Here is an 18,331-nt window from a genome sequence, read left to right as displayed (position 1 = left end):
CCCTGCTCTTAAGAGTGCCTAAAAACAGAAGTCTTTCATATTCGAAGTTAAAGAAAAAAGGCCAAAGAACATTCAGAAGCCTAAACTTATTAAAATGAAAGTAAAGGTACAACACAAAGAAAACAATAACTAGAATACACCAAATCCATAAATCCTCTAAATGCACTATGGGGAACTGCAAAACATGGCAATGGATTGTTAATCTCATTTTGCACAGGAAGACTCTGAGACCTGGACAGCCAAGGGAAGGTCTCACAGCCAGTAAAGAGCAGAATGGCTTCGAAACCAAAGAGGATTTTGTTAAACTTGACTATCTCTTCCCAAAATGAAAACACCCTGAAAAACTTCCATATCCAAAGGAATATAAAAAGATGACAGAGAGATTTTCCTTAAAGTAGATGATCTGAACAAAATAACAGACAAGTGTAACAAAATACTAAAGCAACACAAAATAATGCTGTTGATCTGCTGTAAGTAAAAAGCATACTACAAGAGGGACACCTGGGTCGCTCAGTCGTTAAGCATCTGCCTTCGGCTCAGGTCATGATCCCAGGGTCCTGGGATCGGGCCCCGCATCGGGCTCCCTGCTCGGCGGGAAGCCTGCTTCTCTCCCACTCCCCCTGCTTGTGTTCCCTCTCTCGCTGTGTCTCTCTGTCAAATAAATAAAATCTTAAAAAAAAAAAAAAGCATACAAGGGAAAATTTTTAAGTATTATCTGCAGATGACATTTTGAAAGAAATCAAACACAAATATATGAAAAAATCTCTACCCTTGTGATACCATATACCACTCCTCAAAGCTTGCGAAAAGCGATTAATGGCTACTTTCCCAACTAAACTACAAGCACCAGGGAATGCATGTCTATGCACATCTTTACCTTTTTATTTTTTTTTTTTAAAGATTTTATTTATTTATTTGAGAGAGAGACACAGCGAGAGAGGGAACACAAGCAGGGGGAGTGGGAGAGGGAGAAGCAAGCTTCCCATGGAGCAGGGAGCCCGATGCAGGGCTCGATCCCAGGACCCTGGGATCATGACCTGAGCCGAAGGCAGATGCCCAACGACTGAGCCACCCAGGCGCCCCACATCTTTACCTTTATAAAGTGGTTTCTGAGGATGTATCTTACAGGGCCACATCACTAACTGTGTGATCACAGAGGAAGAAGAATCACACAGGAATTGTGCATGTAGACCAGGACCCATCTTAATTCTAACAGTGGAGGGAGGCCACTGAAGTGTGTTACACAGGAGATGAGCTGACCACACGTGAACTGCAGAAAGAGCTGACTACTGCAGACAGCAGACTGGATGGAACAGAGCCATACAATAGCGAATCCACATCTATAAAAACGTAATACAGGACAAAATAGGTCCAGGGGTCCTGATAGGATGCATTGCCAGACTCCAACAAAATGCCAGGTTGCCCAGCAACACAAAAGGAACCCGAACACAGAAACATCCACTAATGAACTCACCATTTTTGACATCGGTCCCCATCAGATATCTGTGCCAGGTGGCACCGGCCCCTGTCGGTCCATTTCCCCTCTGCCCCGTCAGTCTTTGAGTGACTGGCACGGGCTTCAGTGACAAAGCAACGCAATGCAAACCATGTACAAGTTGGAAGTGCGAGCCTTCAGGAAGTCACTAAAAACAAGGAGAACCGTTTCCAACCAGTGGCAAAACCACAACAATGAAAATCTGAGAGGGACCCTGATGGGACAGGAAGGCGAGGGAAGTTACCAGGCGGGAAGCATGCGCTGTATCCTCACCTGGCTGGTGGCTACAGAGACGGCACATACAGTAAAAACCCATCAAGCTGTATGGACATTTATAACGAATACATTCAGCTGTACGTAAATTACACCTTTGGGGGCGATGACAAGAGATGATCCTCCTCCCTCCAAGAATGACGGGGTCTGAATGTGAATCCAGCTTGGGGCAGAGACCAAAGACCAGGAGCCGTGCGGGGAGCCAGGCACCGGCTCTGCCTCTGGACTCCCAACTACAGGTCAGTAAACGTGAATGTTTAAATACATTCAGTCTGTTACTTGCAGCTGAAAGCATTTTAACAGATACAACCAGTGAATAATTGGAGAAAGCTAACAGAGATGAGGTAACAGGAGGTCAAAGGAAATAACTGGAAATCAAGGTAAACCCCCGGCCTTACCAGCGGAGCCCCTGAGTATTCTGGCAAAATGACTCTCTTTGGGATTATACTAAAAAAGTCTATCACAACAGGAGGAGTATAGTCCATCCTATCTTACAATTTTTAAAGAAAAATGATGTAAAAACAAGCAACTAACACTTGCTTCATTCTTGTTCCATTCTAAGAATTTAACACAGTTGCAACCATAGCAAGAATGTTTTCATAATTTTGTTTCATTTTTCAAGATTAAAGCCAAATAAGGCCTTATCTCCCAAGCCCAGCTATCTCTGAAGTGTCGCTCAATCTATTCTAGGTCTATTCCTTCTACATGGCCTTGCTCTTGGACCAATTATTTCCAGAAAATAAAGAACCCTCAGATGATGAGATCACAAAGAAAATAAATCATTCACTCACACATCAACATTTTAGAAAACTCAAATACCCACTTCAGTTCACACAAGTTAACCAGAACAGAGAGGCCCCAGGGCACACTGGTTAACAGTGTGAGCTCCAGAACCAGCCGGCCGGGACAGGACCCCAGGTCCACTGGTTACTAGCAGGTGACCCTGGGCAAGTCGCTTAGCCCTCTGCGGCTCAGGGTCCTCATCCACAAAATAACAACAGCTCCTACTACCTTACAAGTTATTAGAAAAGTATCAAGTAATACGTAAAGTATTTCAGGCAATGAGTACTCAATAACTGTTAGCGATTAGATTTCAAAATCTAAGAAAACCAAAGAATATAAATGCCAACGTTGGAATTAAGTTCTTAGCAAGGGAAAAACTTCTTTAAAATCCCAGGCATTATGTTTAAATACAAGTGCATATATTTTAAGTAAAAAATAAGACAACCAAATATGGGAACAGATGTTGTACTAGCAGTGTAAACGAGCTAGAAGTTGAACTTCTAAATATAGAACTTTTTTAAAGGTAGCACATCAAACCTATTGAACTAGAAACTACGTGATGCTGCACCTTCCTAGAGCTGATGTGAAAAATCTGAATACGGAAAGAGAAAGAATGGAAAACTTGGTATTATCAAAGGGTCAATTCTGTCCTCTACCCATTATTAACCCATTAACTTAGCACAATTCAAACTAAAACCCCAACAGATTTGCAGATATACCTTTTCTTTTTTTATTTCATTTCTGTTTTAACTGATTAAATAATTCTACGACTAATCTAGAAGAATGCACTAAATGAAAAAGTAAATAAAATTTTGAAAATCCTAAGAAAATGAACAGTAACTTCTGTTAGTAGACATTAAAATATATTCTAAACTTGGAGTCACTGAACCGTGAGGAAACAGCACAGAATTAGATAATTGAGTCCAGATCCAGAAGCCAGTATTTATGGAAACCCAGGACACACGAACATGGCATTTCAAACCAATGCGAAAAGGTGGGTTAGTCAACAAAAGATACTGACAGATGACCAAACACTCAATATTTAGCTTGAGGCTAACCTAATCTCTCCCACCTGACATCACAATAAATTGCAGGTGGCTTACACTAAAACAAATGAAACCATCAAAGGAAAAGAAAACGTAGGGGCGTACACATACAACTTCCCACTGGAGAAGGCGTGACACCAAAGGCAGAAACAATCAAGGCAAGGACGAACAGAGGTGACATGACAAATGGTAGTGCTTCTACACCAAAACAAGAAAAACTAAAAGACATGGTGACAAGTCTCCTCCCCCGCAGACCCAGGAGACAAAGGAACAGGTTGTGGGCTGAGGTCTGACAAGAGCTTGCGCACTAAGACCGCCACTTCTAAGTGAGAGACAGACAGACGCATGGCGGAGCCCAGCCAAGGGATGAAAACGCACCAGCAGCAGGTGCGCCCGGCCCGCTCACACACGTTCTACTAGGCAACTGATCTACCTGCACAATGAAGGGCTCCTTGTTAACGACAGAATAAATCACTGCAGGAAAGACTGAACATCCCACAGGGAAAACAGACAATTCGCACAAATACAACTAACAAAAACAGAACTGTCCCATAATCACGTGAGGAAATGTTCAACTCTCCCAGTAACCAAGGAAATACAAATCAAAACACTGAGGGGCGCCCGGCTGGCTCAGACAGCGGCACGCGCGACTCTTGATCTCGGGGTCAGGAGTTTGAGCCCCACGCTGGGTGTAGAGATGACTTAAAAGAAACTTAAAAAACAAAACACTGAGATAACACCTTTCGCCTACACATTGGCAAAGATTACAAATGTTGATAATGCCCTAAATTGGCCAGAATGTCAGACCACGGGCACTCTTCATCTGCTGCTGCTGATCTGGTAATGTGTATCCAAAACTAACAAAATTCCCTTTGGTCTGGTAAACTCATTTCATTTACTATTCACTTGAATATTTATTGTGTACTTACAGAGGCCCGTGCTGGGAACTAGGGATACAGCTGGATCAGGACTTTAATAATTAGGGTTTCATTCTAAGAGTACGAAGATGCCCCTGAAGGCTTTAGCAAGGAATAACAGCAGCTGATGGCCACCTTGAAGATCATTCTAACTGCTTCGCGGACAACGGAGCGGGGGAGACAAGAATGGAAACGAGGAGACACTAAACATGAGGGGTGCCTAGCCGGCTCAGTTGGAGAAGCGTGCAACTCCTGATCTTGGGATTTTAAGTTCAAGCCCCACGTTGGGTGTAGAGATCACTTAGAAATAAATCTTGGGATGCCCGGGTGGCTCAGTCAGTGAAGTGTCTGCCTTCAGCTCAGGTCATGATCTCAGGGTCCTGGGATCGAGTCCTTGCATCGGGCTCCCTGCTCAGCGGGGGAGTCTGCTTCTCCCTCTCCTGCTGCCCCTCCTCCCTGCTCGTGCTCTTTCTCTGACAAATAAAATCTTAAAAAAAAAAAAATCGAACATGTGCACAAAGACATATAACCAAAGATGTTTATAGCAATGCTTTCATAATAACAAAAATAATGAAAAAAAAAGAACCCTAGAAGTCCATCCCCTAAGATATAAATTAAGTAGATTAAGATCATCCAAAGCATAGTGAAAATACTGTGCAGTCACTTAAAATTACACAGCTCAGGATTCAGTGACAAGGATTACGTTGAAAGGCGCCAATTACACACCATATAATGTAGTATAACTTCACTTATAAACAGTATGATCTCACTTTTACTTAAAACATACACACACACAAACATGTTTATGGCTGCATATGTGCATTATAAAAAGCCTAGAAAGCTACAAATCAAAACAGCAAAATTCTAGATGGTCTGGGTTTGATTATTAACATCTTTATACTTTCCATACCTTCTAAAATCCACATAAAACCTGTACTGGAAGTTTATAATGGAAGCAAAAAAAAGTCACTAAAACACAACACTGATCAGACATTTATTTGGACAATAGTAATTGGTTTGTTCTCTCAAAATACTACAAATACAACGATTAAAGAGATTACAAAGTCATAAGAGTAACTCAAGGTTTTAAATTAAAACTTGTGATTCATGAATTGTTAAATGGTTAAAAACTGACCTGTCCCAGTCTGCTTGCAACACTGGTCTAAGAGGAGGTGGGAGCCAGGGAGGAGGGGAAGGGTCATCTCAGGGCTGCAGGACAATGCAGGACAAACACAGAAACCACAGAAAGATCCCCCACCACACCTGCACTCCCCTGAGATCTGACCTACAGGGCTATTCATTCGATCACACTCGTGCTCTGCGGTTCTCGAGGAAGCTTCTTCCTGACCGAGTTGACGAGGGTAACACGGAAACCAAAAGCACAGAAGACTGAGGGCCACCCCCCCCACAGTGACAAGTAGTCATTTTTGGACTTCATGCCATGAGATGCACCGGTTACCGAGACCAGAAGTTCTAGAAGGCCTTCAGCCCTGAAAAAGTCTTCAGCCCTGTTTAAAAATGTCAAGACAAAACTTTCTCTGGTGTTGAAGGATACTGTAGACACACCCAAGAAAACTCACCAGCAGACTACACAGTTTTCCTCGGATTCTCATGGATTTGCTTCGTGAACTCTCCGTGACCTCAGCCATCCGTACCAGAGCGAGGGCTCCAAAGTCGCTCAGGCCCCCCAAGGGCACCCCACCAAGGTCTTCCCCAGAGCACTCCCTCCTGCCTGACTGCCCACAGACAAAAGCCCAGCGGTTCGGTCTTCAATCTCTCTTCCCCAGAAAATAGGAAGATTAGTCCAAAGCTGACAAGATGTCAGAAATCATGTGAAGCGAATGGTACCATCTATTCTAGTGAAGAAGTGAAAAGAACAACCCAAGGATGAGGGAGTAGGGCTGAACTAGAACTCATACCACAAAATTCACCGTTTGAAAGGATCAAATTTAGGCCCGCCTAAATTCAGTGGGCCGTGCAACTGTCACACCGTTCAATTCCAGAACATTTTCATCCCCGAAGAGAGAAACCCCGTGCATACCCACAAAAGCAGCCACTTCCCTCTCCGCCCTCCGTCTCCCGCTCGGGCCCTGGCAACCGCTCATCTTCTCGCCATCTCTCCACGATGCGCCCCTGCCGGACACCTCCTCCTGCTGGAGCCCAACCACATGTGGCCTTTTTGTCTGACTTCCTCCTCCTGGCAGGTTTTCACCCACTCCCTGGGTTCCTCTGGACGGTCAAATATGACTCCCTCGCGTGGACACACCACGTGTGGAGGAGCCACTCGGCACTCAGTGACCATCTGGGTTGTCTCCACTCTCTGACTCTTCCGGATAATGCTGCTGTGGACATCCGTGGACCAGCTTCTCTGGCATCTACACCTGGGAGTGTAACTGCTGGGTCCACAGCGACTCTATGTTTCACTTTTTAAGGAAATGCCGAGCTGTGCTCTAACGCAGCTGTACCATTTTACAGGGTTTTTCACATTGTTAAAAACTGAAGAGACGTCAGACTTTCATAGAAATAAAGGATTAGCTCCTCTCAAGTCCGTTTTATGGGCCGAGTGTCATGCCAGGGTTTTATATAATTTCTGATTTAGTTTTGCCAACAATTCTATAATGCAAAAAGCATCTCCATCTTACAGAAGATCTCAAACTAGAACTTACTCAAAAACCAACTAATTGGTAAATGTCAAAACAGAACCCAAACTCAGGCTGACTTCAAAGCCTGTCCACTTCACCCTCTGCCATGCCCACCTGTACACTCAGATACCTGGACACTGCTTCCCACCAAAATGGTTCTTTGGAAAATCTACATGTTAATTAAATTTATTAGAATCATTATAAAACAGAAGCTTACCCATGTACAGAAATTTCTAGAACATATGAGGTCTCCTGCATAAATCAGCTCCCTCATTTATTTTAACAAATAACATTTACGTGTAGAGTTACTTAGAACCTATCTACAGACCGCCTAAATGTTACACAGATGAGCTTCTTCCATCAAAGTTCTATCAATGACAAGACAAAAAAAAAATCTGGGTACCTTCTGCTACAGACTGAATTGTGCCCCCCAAAATTCGTAGGCTGAAGCCCTAACCCCCAATGTGACTCTATTTGGATATGGGATTTTTAGGAGGTAATTAAGATTAAATGAGGTCATAAGGGTGGGGCCCTAAATCCATAGGACTGGTGACCTTATAGGAAGAGGAAAAGAGATCTCTGATCTATGTCTCGGCCACGCGGCAACACGCAGGAAGGCAGTTTGCCACAGGTAACGGGAGCCCTACCAGAGCCTGGCCACACTGGCACCTTGAAGTTTCTGTGGTTCGAGCCACCCAGTCTATGGTATTTTCTGTTGTGGAAGGGCTGAGCTAAGAAATACATCTTCTTCGTGAGTATCAGAAACTATCCAATTATTGGCATTTTAAGCACTGGTAAAAATCAAAACAAAGGAGGCACTAAGTGCAGCAGAAACAAGCTAACCCAAGGGACACACAAAAGCTTTTTGCTCAAAAACTGTTGCAACTCCCATGATCGAAGACACTGAAAAACAGGAATGTACTGAGACAGTGCAGGACCCCGGGATCCTCCAAAGGGCTTTGCAGTTAGACAAACCAGAGTCTCACTCTTTGGGCCATTTCCGAGCTTTGTGTTTGAGTAAGACACAAACTCTACGGCTATTCGTGTGGTCCAGATAGTGGCTTTTGTTTGAATTAAATTAACATTGATTTACATGCCACACACTATGATATACCCTTTAGTACCCAGCACAGCTTAAAGAATGTTACAGGTGCGGGCACCTGGGTGGCTCAGTTGGTTAAGCGACTGCCTTCGGCTCAGGTCATGATCCTGGAGTCCCTGGATCGAGTCCCACATCGGGCTCCCTGCTCGGCAGGGGGTCTGCTTCTCCCTCTGACCCTAACCCCTCTCATGCTCTCTGTCTCTCATTCTCTCTCTCAAATAAATAAATAAAATCTTAAAAAAAAAAAAAAAAGAATGTTACAGGTGCTCCAAAATTGGTGGTTGTTACTGCCAGTGAACAGATTCTGGAAAATACTACCCCGGCCAAAGCCAAACACTGACACGAGCACCCTCCATTTGCCAAATATTTTACCGATACCGTAAATATAAAAATGCAATCCCTGCCCTCAAGGAGCTTACAGTGAAAAAGGACAGATAGCTCCAGAAATTTATAAAACAATGTAATAAATGCAAAAGCAAAAAAAAAAAAAAAAATAGAGTATGTGGGACCAGAGGGGAATGGCTGGGAGGTAGATAAATCTGGGACTACATCCCAGATGGTTGACAAAGAATTCCCTTCTTGCTTTCTATTCCAGAGAGCTTCCTAAGCCTTTACTTGGGGAACCAGCTACTGAGGTGCAGCTCAGCTCAGACTCTCTCCTTTAACTGTTACCTACACTCAATCCCATCCAACAGTTGGGGGGGAGGTCTGATTTAAATGACACAGAAAGAGTTTACTTCTCTTCCTCTCCCACGACCACATAAAAATTGAAATCACATTTTCCCAAATCCTTCTTACATCCATAATAAAGACTGGGTGTTTTACAAGTTATACAATCACCCTAGATTTAAGCTGTGTGTAGGGTAAGGAACCAAAACCATCAGTATGGGATGTCATTTCTTCTAGACCAGCCACATGGGTAGGTCTGCCTAGGTAGTTTGCTTATTCCAACTGGGCTAGCAAGGTATCCAAAACCTTGAATACTGTGCAAACCTCAGTAAATTTTCTCCATTAACCCAAACTGTGGTCAAGATTTAGTCACTTAATATAACATCTAAAACACAAACAGAAGCCTGAATACAAAGCCCTGGCATTTCCGCAAAAATGCAAATTTGGCTCCAAATAAACCTCTGTGGGTAAGTCAGACACCCAACCACGACAGTGTAAGTGAAGATCAGTGAGAACAGAGACACTAGGATTTGCACCCCTTCATGGATATCCCACTTGACACGTGTCACAACAATCCTGTGAAATAATAGCATATCCCCATTTTTACCAGTTTGCTCAATTAACGAGCAAATCCTGAATCTTCTGAGCCCTGATCGTACGACACTCTAAAATGTGTATTAGCTTATTATTACTATAAAGGACGGTAACAAAAATCATAATAAGTCTTTCAAAGGTTCTAAATATCCACAGAGGAAGGAAACAGTAAAAGATTAGTTTCCTGCCTTATGAAATAAGAAGGCCAGACTGGATCAGGTGATCACAGAAGGAGCATGCCAGGAAACCGTCCCACCACCACTCTCTGGGACCGCACGTCCCAAACAAACCCTGATGCTGGGGATAGCACGCACTCTTTCCCACCAAGCCCAGAAATGCATTTATGTCTGTATCAACAAGAGAGCCACTACCAAGAGAAGACGAGCAAAATGTAACCTACTTACCATCCCTGAACTAGAAGAGGCCCAGAAAGGTAAAGCAGACTACCCAAAAGTTATATATATAACTAGTCTAAGACAGAGCTGAGCTCCGAAACAAGAGGAGCAACGTTACTGTAGGCGGCTATACAGCATGCAAGCATCTTCTCTTCCACGATCATGTGACCCCCACTACCCAGTCAATAACCATCCCCATTTTTACATAGTTTAAGATCAGTGAAATCATGGGATTAACTCCAGGTCCTCCAGCTACCCGTGGCTTGGATGAACCCTTACAACCCCAGCTCACCTTTTCTTTCTAAGGTGAGAAAGACACAAAGCAGTGAAGAGAAGCGTGGACCATTTACATATAATATGGACCCATGAATGTCAACCCAAAACTCTTCTGAGCTCTTCTTACCCACAAGCCTAAATGCAATTGTGTTACATCACACAAGCTCCTCCTTGCATAAAAAAAGATCTTGGGGGGCGCCTGGGTGGCTCAGTTGTTAAGCATCTGCCCTCGGCTCAGGTCATGACCCCAGGGTCCTGGGATTGAGCCCCGAATAGGGCTCCCTGCTCCGCGGGAAGCCTGCTTCTCCCTCTCCCCTCCCTCTGCTTGTGCTCCCTCTCTCGCTGTGTCTCTCTCTGTCAAATAAATAAATAAAATCTTAAAAAAAAAAAAAAAGATCTTGGAGCGCCTGGGTGGCTCAGTCAGTTAAGCACCCTCCGACTCTTGATTTCAGCTCAGGTCATGATCTCAAGGTGGTGGGATCAGCCCTGCATTGGGCTCTGTGCTCAGTGGGTAGTCGGAGTCTGCTTGAGATTCTCTCCCTCTCCTTCTGCCCCGCCCCCTGCTTGTGTGTTCTCTAAAATAAATAACTTTTTTTTTTTAATAAATAAATCTTTAGGGGCGCCTGGGTGGCTCAGTCGGTTAAGCGTCTGCCTTCGGCTCAGGTCATGATCCCAGAGTCCTGGGATCGAGTCCCACGTTCCAGCTCCGGGCTCAGATGGGAGCCTGCTTCTCCCTCTCCCACTCTCCCGCTTTTGTTCCTGCTCTCGCTCTCTGTCAAATAAATAAATAAAGTCTTTAAAAAATAAATAATATTTAACCAACTAGTTAAAAAAAAGCAATCATTTAAAAGGCCTACACTCTATTAATATTACATATGTACATACCTACCTCCAACACAAATCATCTTATACTTTTGAAATATTACAGAAATGAAAAATAGTAAAACCAAGAAGCTGGATGTTATAGTAACAAAACTACCAGTTTTTTGGGCCTCTGTCTTCTCGCTGTCTTGTCTAAGGAAATACACTTTCTCAACTCTTAAAGCATCTTCTTTAAACAAAGTATTAGCCAGTAATTCCATATACAGCTTTTTATATGTGTAGAATGCCTTTAAGATTGTCTCAAGAATGTAAACCATTATCCAGTCCCCTTCTGCCTGGGAATATTACACCCACTGAGCCTGCGATTCCTGAAATTGAAGTCATCTGAGAGATCTTATCACAAATACTTAAATGGCAACATATTCATCATATCCTCTCTTCGGAACTCTGACCAACTTAATGGAAATTCCTGCCCATGCATTCCTATTTCTGGATGCACTTTAAACCATCAGTACCCCTTAACACAAAGACTCAATTTAATACTGTAATACTTATGTCCTACTGTACTTAAAAGCATCATTGAGATGAAATCAAATATTAATATAACCTGAAAAGCCCTTTCTTAAGCACCAAAATATCCCAAAGCTTTTTGCATCCGGCACAAGAACCTTTTACTTCCACACCAAAGCAGCCTACTTTCCCGGGGATCTAAGGAAACGTGTACACAGGAGTTGCACAAACCACCTACCAAATAATCCAATGCCTACCAAGTGAAAAGCTGATCCTCTTTTGTGCTCTTCAATTATTCAGAATTCGCCTACAAAGGATCCCTGTGGACTACCTGAATGAACCTTTCAGACCTGTGAACCATGTTTTGCTTTTATGCTACCAGAAAGCATCAGTATGATCCTCCCTCTCCAAATTTAGTAAGGAACAGAGCAGTAAGCTTAGAAATTACAAATTACTCTGCATTAGAAAAGGAACTTTTAAGTGAAGACATAATTTACCTGTAACAGCCTAGCAACTACACAGGACAGTGATCAAACCTCACTGAACACCCAAAACTTCACCTTTTTTTTTTTTTTTTTTTGGTTCATAACCTCTGAATCAGAAAGCTTTATGATTTTATTTTAGAATACCCCAATTTTTGCTGTTCTACATTTCTCAATGTTGAGATAAATTTACCCCAAATTTGGAAAAAAAACAAACAAACAAAACAAAACCTTGTAACTTCTGGTCTGCAAGACTCCCTACAGCACTGAGTCTTTAAAACAGATCAACAATACATGGTCTTAGAAGATATAACGTTACATATGTTTTATTACAGTTCCTGCGTTTTCAAGGACATCAGTACCCAGATTAAAAAAAAAATAACAACAACAACAACAAACATGCTCAAACCCATGGTTCAAGTTTTTCCAGCCATATCTTACAGAGATTATGCGTTTTGGTCTGCACGCCGTAATTACATTTTAAACTGATCCATTACATTTTAAAATAAGTTGTGTGGAATGACTAAGGGAAAGGGGTCACTTACAGACACGGCATTAAACACATTTTTAAGGCCAACAAATGAGGGTTTGTAACTTGGAATCAAAGAAAACAGCATTCAAATTCCCAGAAAGCTGAAGCGAAAAACACAGCCATGCCACACAAAAACATATTTAAAAATAAAAATGGTAAAGTGTTCAAGCTTGATAGAAAAAAACAAAGAAAACCAGCGTTTCAAATGGAAACTACTCCAATTGGGAAAGAATCCCAATGACATGACATTTTCTCGCCAAAGCGAAGGCATCTGAAGGCTCTATCGCTGAAATCTCATTGTATGGCGTTATGAAGGTCTTGGCAGCGGCTGGCCAGGAATCTCCAAAACAAAGGGGCCTCGGCCGCAAGGGCAGCGAGAAACCACCTCCCCCACGAGGCCGGCGCGCAGGCCCCCGCGGGACCCCCGGCGGCGGCACCCGGAGGCCGGTGCGCCCCGAGCCCTGCGCCAGCCCCCGGGGCGCGGAGAGCGCGGCGCATCCCCGCGCAGCCTCTCCCACGAACAGGGCAGGCCGAGGGGAAGCGCAGCTCCGCGCGGCTCCCGGCGCGGCCGCCGCAACCCCGCGTCCCGACGGCACGCTGGCGCCTCGACTCCGGGGCGGCCCCGCGGACAACCAGAGGGGAGCGGCCGCTGCAGTGCCTCGCGGTCGCCCCGGACGCCAGCGCGCCCTCCAGACGCAGGCCCGCGCCGCGCCCGCGCCCCCGCCCCGCCGGCGCCCGGTCACCTTCCAGCAGCGCTCGGCGCCCACCGCGCCGCGGCACCCGCTGCCGCACACTCGGGGCTCCCAAACTTTTCTGCCCCCGCCTCGTCCCCCCCACCCCCGGTTCCAGCCGGGATGAAGGCGCACGACTCCTCACCTCCGCCCGGAACAATACCCGTCTCCCAGCAACGCGCACGCAGGAGCCCGCGACCCCCTCCCTATCCCCATCCCCGGGCCGGGCCGAGGCGCGCGGGCGGGGGAGGGGACCGGCCGAGCAGGGCCTCGGGGACGGCAGGCGGCGCCGCGACGAGACCCAGCGCCGGGCCGCGGCGGGTGCGGAGCGAGGCCCGAGGGACAAAGGGACGGAAGCGCCGAGGCCGGGCGGCGCCCGCCGGGGGTGGGGGCCTCCGCGGGGTCGCGGCGCCCGCCGCACAATGGCCCGCCGCCCCCGCCTGCGCCCTCACCTCATGGTGCCGGCGGCCCGCGGCTCCCCGGCGGCCGGGGACGCGGGGGGCGCGAGCCGGGGCCTCTCCTCCGGGGGCGGGGACGCGGCTGGCGGACGGCGGACGGCGGCCGGCGCGCGGCTCCTCCTCCGGCGGCCGGCGCTACACCATGTCCCCACACAAAGCGGCGGCGCCGGCCGAGCGCTGAGGCTGCGAGGGCGGGGGCCGAGGCGGGCGGGCCGCCGGCTGTGCGTCGTCGTCCTGCGGGAGCGCCCAACCGCTCTGGGAGGGAGCCCGCCGGCGGGCCGAGTGCAGGCGGCGCCGCAGCCGCGCAGGAGAGCCGCGAGCGCCGCGCGGGGCCGGGGAGGCGGGGCGCGCGGCCGGGGAGCACGCAGACGCCGCCCTCGCTCCCGCCCCGCCCCCTCCCCTCCTACTCCTCCTCCCCGCCCTCTCACCCCCCGGGCGGGGGCGGGGGGCGCGCGGCGAGGGGCGGGGCGGCAGCGCCCCCGCGTCGGCCGCCGAGACCCGCGGGCCTGCGGAGCGCTCGGCGGAGTCCTTTTGTGGCTTCGGGCCCGCCACCTGCGCTCTCCCGCGCCCGGGCTGCGGGGCGCTGCGGGGGCTGCGGGCTCCCCGGCGGGTGCCTGGGCGGGGGCGGGGCGCCTAATCGCCACCCGGGGGCCGCGTTGTCCTCCGGGGCCGCCCGCGCGCCGCTCCAGCCGGGAGACACGCGCACCGGGGGCGGACATGACCTCATCGCCGAGCGCACGCGGTCCCGAGCCGGGGGCTGCCGCCGGGGGGCGCGGGCCAGGCCGGGGGGTGAGGGGTTGGAGGCGACCCCGCGACAAGGGGTCAAGGTCCCGTCTTTCACGGGGCTCCCAAGTCACCTGCTTGGAGAGGTCGCTGCGGAGTGTGGGCGCCGCAAGCTCGTGGAAAGCCACGGGGGCGGGGGCCGGCCTCCAGCAAGGCAGAATTGATGGTGTGGGAGGTTGTCGGCCTCCAAAAGCAAATCCACTAATCAAGTAAGAATTCAGACTGGACAAATGGCAGGCGTCCCGTAGTCCCGACGACAAGGAGGAGGAGCCGGGGGGGGGGGGGGGGGCACTGTACAAAAGGTGGCTGGGATGGAAAAGGTTCCCTGCTAGCGGGTTCCGATCGCCGCACCATCCGGTCCAAAATGGAGGACCTAGCATGACTCCAGGAATCTGTGCAAAAGTTTTGGTGTGTTCTTTTAAGATGGACATACAATTCCCGCTGCAGCTATGACAGTTGAGATCATTTGCACTTGTAAAAGAAAAGCGAGTGAGCGACAGTCATGCTTGGTCAATGCCTGACTCGTCTCTAATGGAACTGTGCGGCCCAGTTTTCACCATAAAAAGCTTCCTGGTTTCAGACTGGATACTGAGGGGTTTTCTTTTCAGAACCTGCAGCCCCAAACCGACAGCCCTATAGAAGCAGGGCCTGGAGCTATGGCACAGGACCAGGGTGGCCTCAGGTAGTAAAAAGCTCCGCGCGTCTGCTTTAACACGGTGTACTTGGAGAACACTAATTTCCACCCACATACCTAATTACAGGTTACCGCCACAGAGTATTTAATTCAGGGATCTCCAAGCACTGAGGGAGAACAGCCTTGCCAGTCAAGTGTCCTTGTTGCCATATTGCAAGCAGAGACAGGGCTGGGTGCGTCCGGGCGTTAGAGACCACAGCTGCTCACTAGGAGGTTCACCGTCTTACCATCCACATAAAAGACACGCAACCTCAAAGACGATCCTCCAAATCAACCAAAGACCATTTGCTATGGAGGCCTTTTTCTTGGAAAAGTAATAAAAAGACACGCTGAACCATCTTGGGGGAGGTATTAATAAGACATACTCGACCACAAAGAACTCGCACCAATTTGCCCAATTTGCCCTGGTCCTTTCACAGCACTACAGTAAATCCAGCAGAGCAATGTTTCAGGGAAAACTCTCACAAAGGGCCAAAAGGGGGTGGAGGTTTTGCTGTAATGACTCAAACCACCTCCTGCCAGAAAATGCTTTACAGATGACTCCATAACCTACTTCTCGTTTGTGAAATTTAATCCATCCCGCACTCAGTAAGCAATCTATCACATCATCTTTGTCCTAACAGCAAACATTCCAATGGTATGGGCACCAAGTTAAGCAATCTGGGTGGAAAAGGCTGCTCTTATTGTCTACGCGTTTATTCAAAATATACCAGCCAAGAATCTTGGCTGCCTACGACCATTTCCATCCCTTGGCGTGGCAGCTCTCCAGCTTGCGAGCTGGGCGTACCATTGCCCTTGGCTTTAGATATTGCAATGGGTGGCCCGACCTCCAAAGGTCATTCTGTGGCAGGGCAATTTGTTGCTTGTGACAAAATGTTGTTGCTCCTCGTTCATATTTGGTTTAACAGTCAAAGAGGGGCAAAGAAAAGCTTGAGCTGGGAAATCACAGACAAATTCTGGTCACAGAGGAAACTTTATGGCATGTGTTGCCATCTAGAATAAAAGAATTTTAGAGATGGAAAGAATCTTAAGTCCCTCCCACTTGTTTTTCCAAAAGGGGAAAGGGAGACCCAGAGAGGTTAACTAAACTGCCCTTTGTCACACAGCCACTTTGTGGTGGAACTTAAACCCAGGATTTCCAATGACAGGTGTAGTCCTCTTTCCACCACCTCATACCACCTAACTCTGGCAGAAGTAACAGTGGGGTGAGGCGGTCAGAGTTGAAGCTGGTCCTCTTCTCATAAACCCTGCTTAAAAATTAGCTGGGATTATGTGTGGCTTGGCTGGATGGCAAAAATGGTTTGAACTCCTCTTGGAAGGGTTGCCCAGCCAGAAGCCCAATGCCTGGCCTTTATGTAGGCACCCAGACGTTTGAAAGGTGAAGGCAGGCAGGCAGGCATGTCTACCTGCTCTAGTTGAAGATGAAGAGGAGACTCTTCATCAAAAGGAATGGATTCTCGGGGCGCCTGGGTGGCTCAGTCGTTAAGCGTCTGCCTTCGGCTCAGGTCATGATCCCGGGGTCCTGGGATCGAGCCCCGCATCGGGCTCCCTGCTCGGCCGGGAGCCTGCTTCTCCCTCTTCCACTCCCCCTGCTTGTGTTTCCTCTCTAGCTGTCTCTCTCTCTGTGTCAAATAAATAAATCTTAAAAAAAAAAAAAAAAAAAAGGAATGGATCCTCTTCTTAAGGCTTCTTAAGTGTGTGAGCCTCCACTCCCCTCCTCCAGCAACACCCCAGCTGAATAGGACTGTAGGAGGTCTGCCCCAAGCCCTAGGTATTCACAGCCTTGATGTTGGTCTACACATCTGTTAGCAGTGTGCACCCAGGCGTAAGATGAAACAAAACCCATGCCTCTGCTGAAGATGAGTTTGTTGCAGGAGTGTTGTCAGTCTGGCTCAGAGGGTTCTCTCAGAACACGCCTTGTTTAAATCCGTCTGATAGCATCAGTGTGGGCTTGTCCTCCATTTATGGGCATGAGGAGGATGTATGACTAATGCTACTCACCAGTCAGGAAGTCAGTGCTAAGGATTGTAGGCACGGTCTCCCCGGCACCCAGAAAAGGGCTCTCCCCTGAAAAATTAGGAGTTACTTAGGGACGGGTGGGGAAGAGCAGGTAGTTTAGAGTGAACGTGATTGTACACTTTCTTCTTCTATCAATGTTTTTTCTTGTGTGGCAATTAGTTCACGGCATATTTTTTATCTCTCCAAGAAGGGAAAAAAGAAATAATGTAGAACATGATATTCCAGTAGGATTCAAGATATTTTTCTTACTCATCTTTCAGCTCTGGCTGCCCATATATAATCTGGGTCCTAAAATATTATCAGAAGACATAGACACGAGAGGAAAGTATTTGCCTCTGACATTTGCATTTTTCTCCCATTTGTCATTTTTCTCCCTTCCAAATTAGGATTTATTCAGTTAATCTCATTTCCTCTTCCCAGAGTCTCTTTTCTTAGCACTTCACTGTGGAAACTTGACAGAAGATTCCTAAATCCTGAACGGTCACACTGGAGTAACATTAATTGGTAGACACCATATTCTATAAAATGCAATACATTATTTCCACAGAATTCAGCCACAGCTTTGATTTAAAGATTATTGGGGGGGAGGGACAGCGGGAGAGAATCCCAAGCAGACCCCACACTGAGTGGGGAGCCCAATGTGGGGTTCGACTTCAAGACCCGTGAGATCATGATCTGAGCCAAAAGCAAGACTCGGATGCCCAACCGACGGAGCCCCCCGGCGCCTTGGCCACAGCTGCTATTTAAAGAATACGGCAGGTGGGCTCCAGTTCTAAAGATTTATTTATTTATTTATTTATTTATTTATTTATTTATTTATTCGTGAGAGAGAGCGAGCAAGCACAAGCAGGGGGAGTGGGAGAGGGAGAAGCAGGCTTCCTGCTGAGCAGGGAGCCCGATGTGGGGCTCGATCCCAGGACCCTGGGATCATGACCTGAGCTGAAGGCAGACGATTAATTGACTGAGCCACCCAGGAGCCTCCCCACCTTTTTTAGGATTTTTTTTTTTTATATAGGTGGGCTCGAGTTCTAGATAACACTCAAATCATGGTGCTTTACAGATTGGATTGAAAAGAAGCACCACCACAATCTAATTCTGAACTCTCACG

General features: G+C 47.4%; 1 protein-coding gene across 8 annotated transcripts in view; it reads right to left on the bottom strand.

Annotated features, from left to right (window-relative positions):
* Positions 1-13,794, bottom strand: part of ENAH (ENAH actin regulator) — a 136,583-nt gene extending 122,789 nt beyond the window's left edge. For 2 of the 8 annotated variants that reach the window (XM_032393975.1, XM_032393976.1), the window contains exon 1: positions 13,415-13,518. In XM_032393975.1, coding sequence (XP_032249866.1) covers positions 13,415-13,485 — 71 coding nt within the window. In that variant the 5' untranslated portion in view covers positions 13,486-13,518. Of the gene's footprint in view, positions 1-13,414; positions 13,519-13,721 lie in introns of those variants that run through there. The other 6 variants (XM_032393978.1, XM_032393977.1, XM_032393979.1 and 3 more) reach the window with 6 other exon arrangements.
* Between the last annotated feature and the right edge of the window lie 4,537 nt (positions 13,795-18,331).

The sequence above is a fragment of the Phoca vitulina genome, unplaced genomic scaffold (assembly GCF_004348235.1).
Source record: "Phoca vitulina isolate PV1807 unplaced genomic scaffold, GSC_HSeal_1.0 scaffold78, whole genome shotgun sequence".
Classification (NCBI taxonomy): domain Eukaryota; kingdom Metazoa; phylum Chordata; class Mammalia; order Carnivora; family Phocidae; genus Phoca; species Phoca vitulina.
The sequence above is the reverse complement of the archived record's forward strand: the minus strand, read 5'-3'. Positions and strand labels throughout refer to the sequence as shown.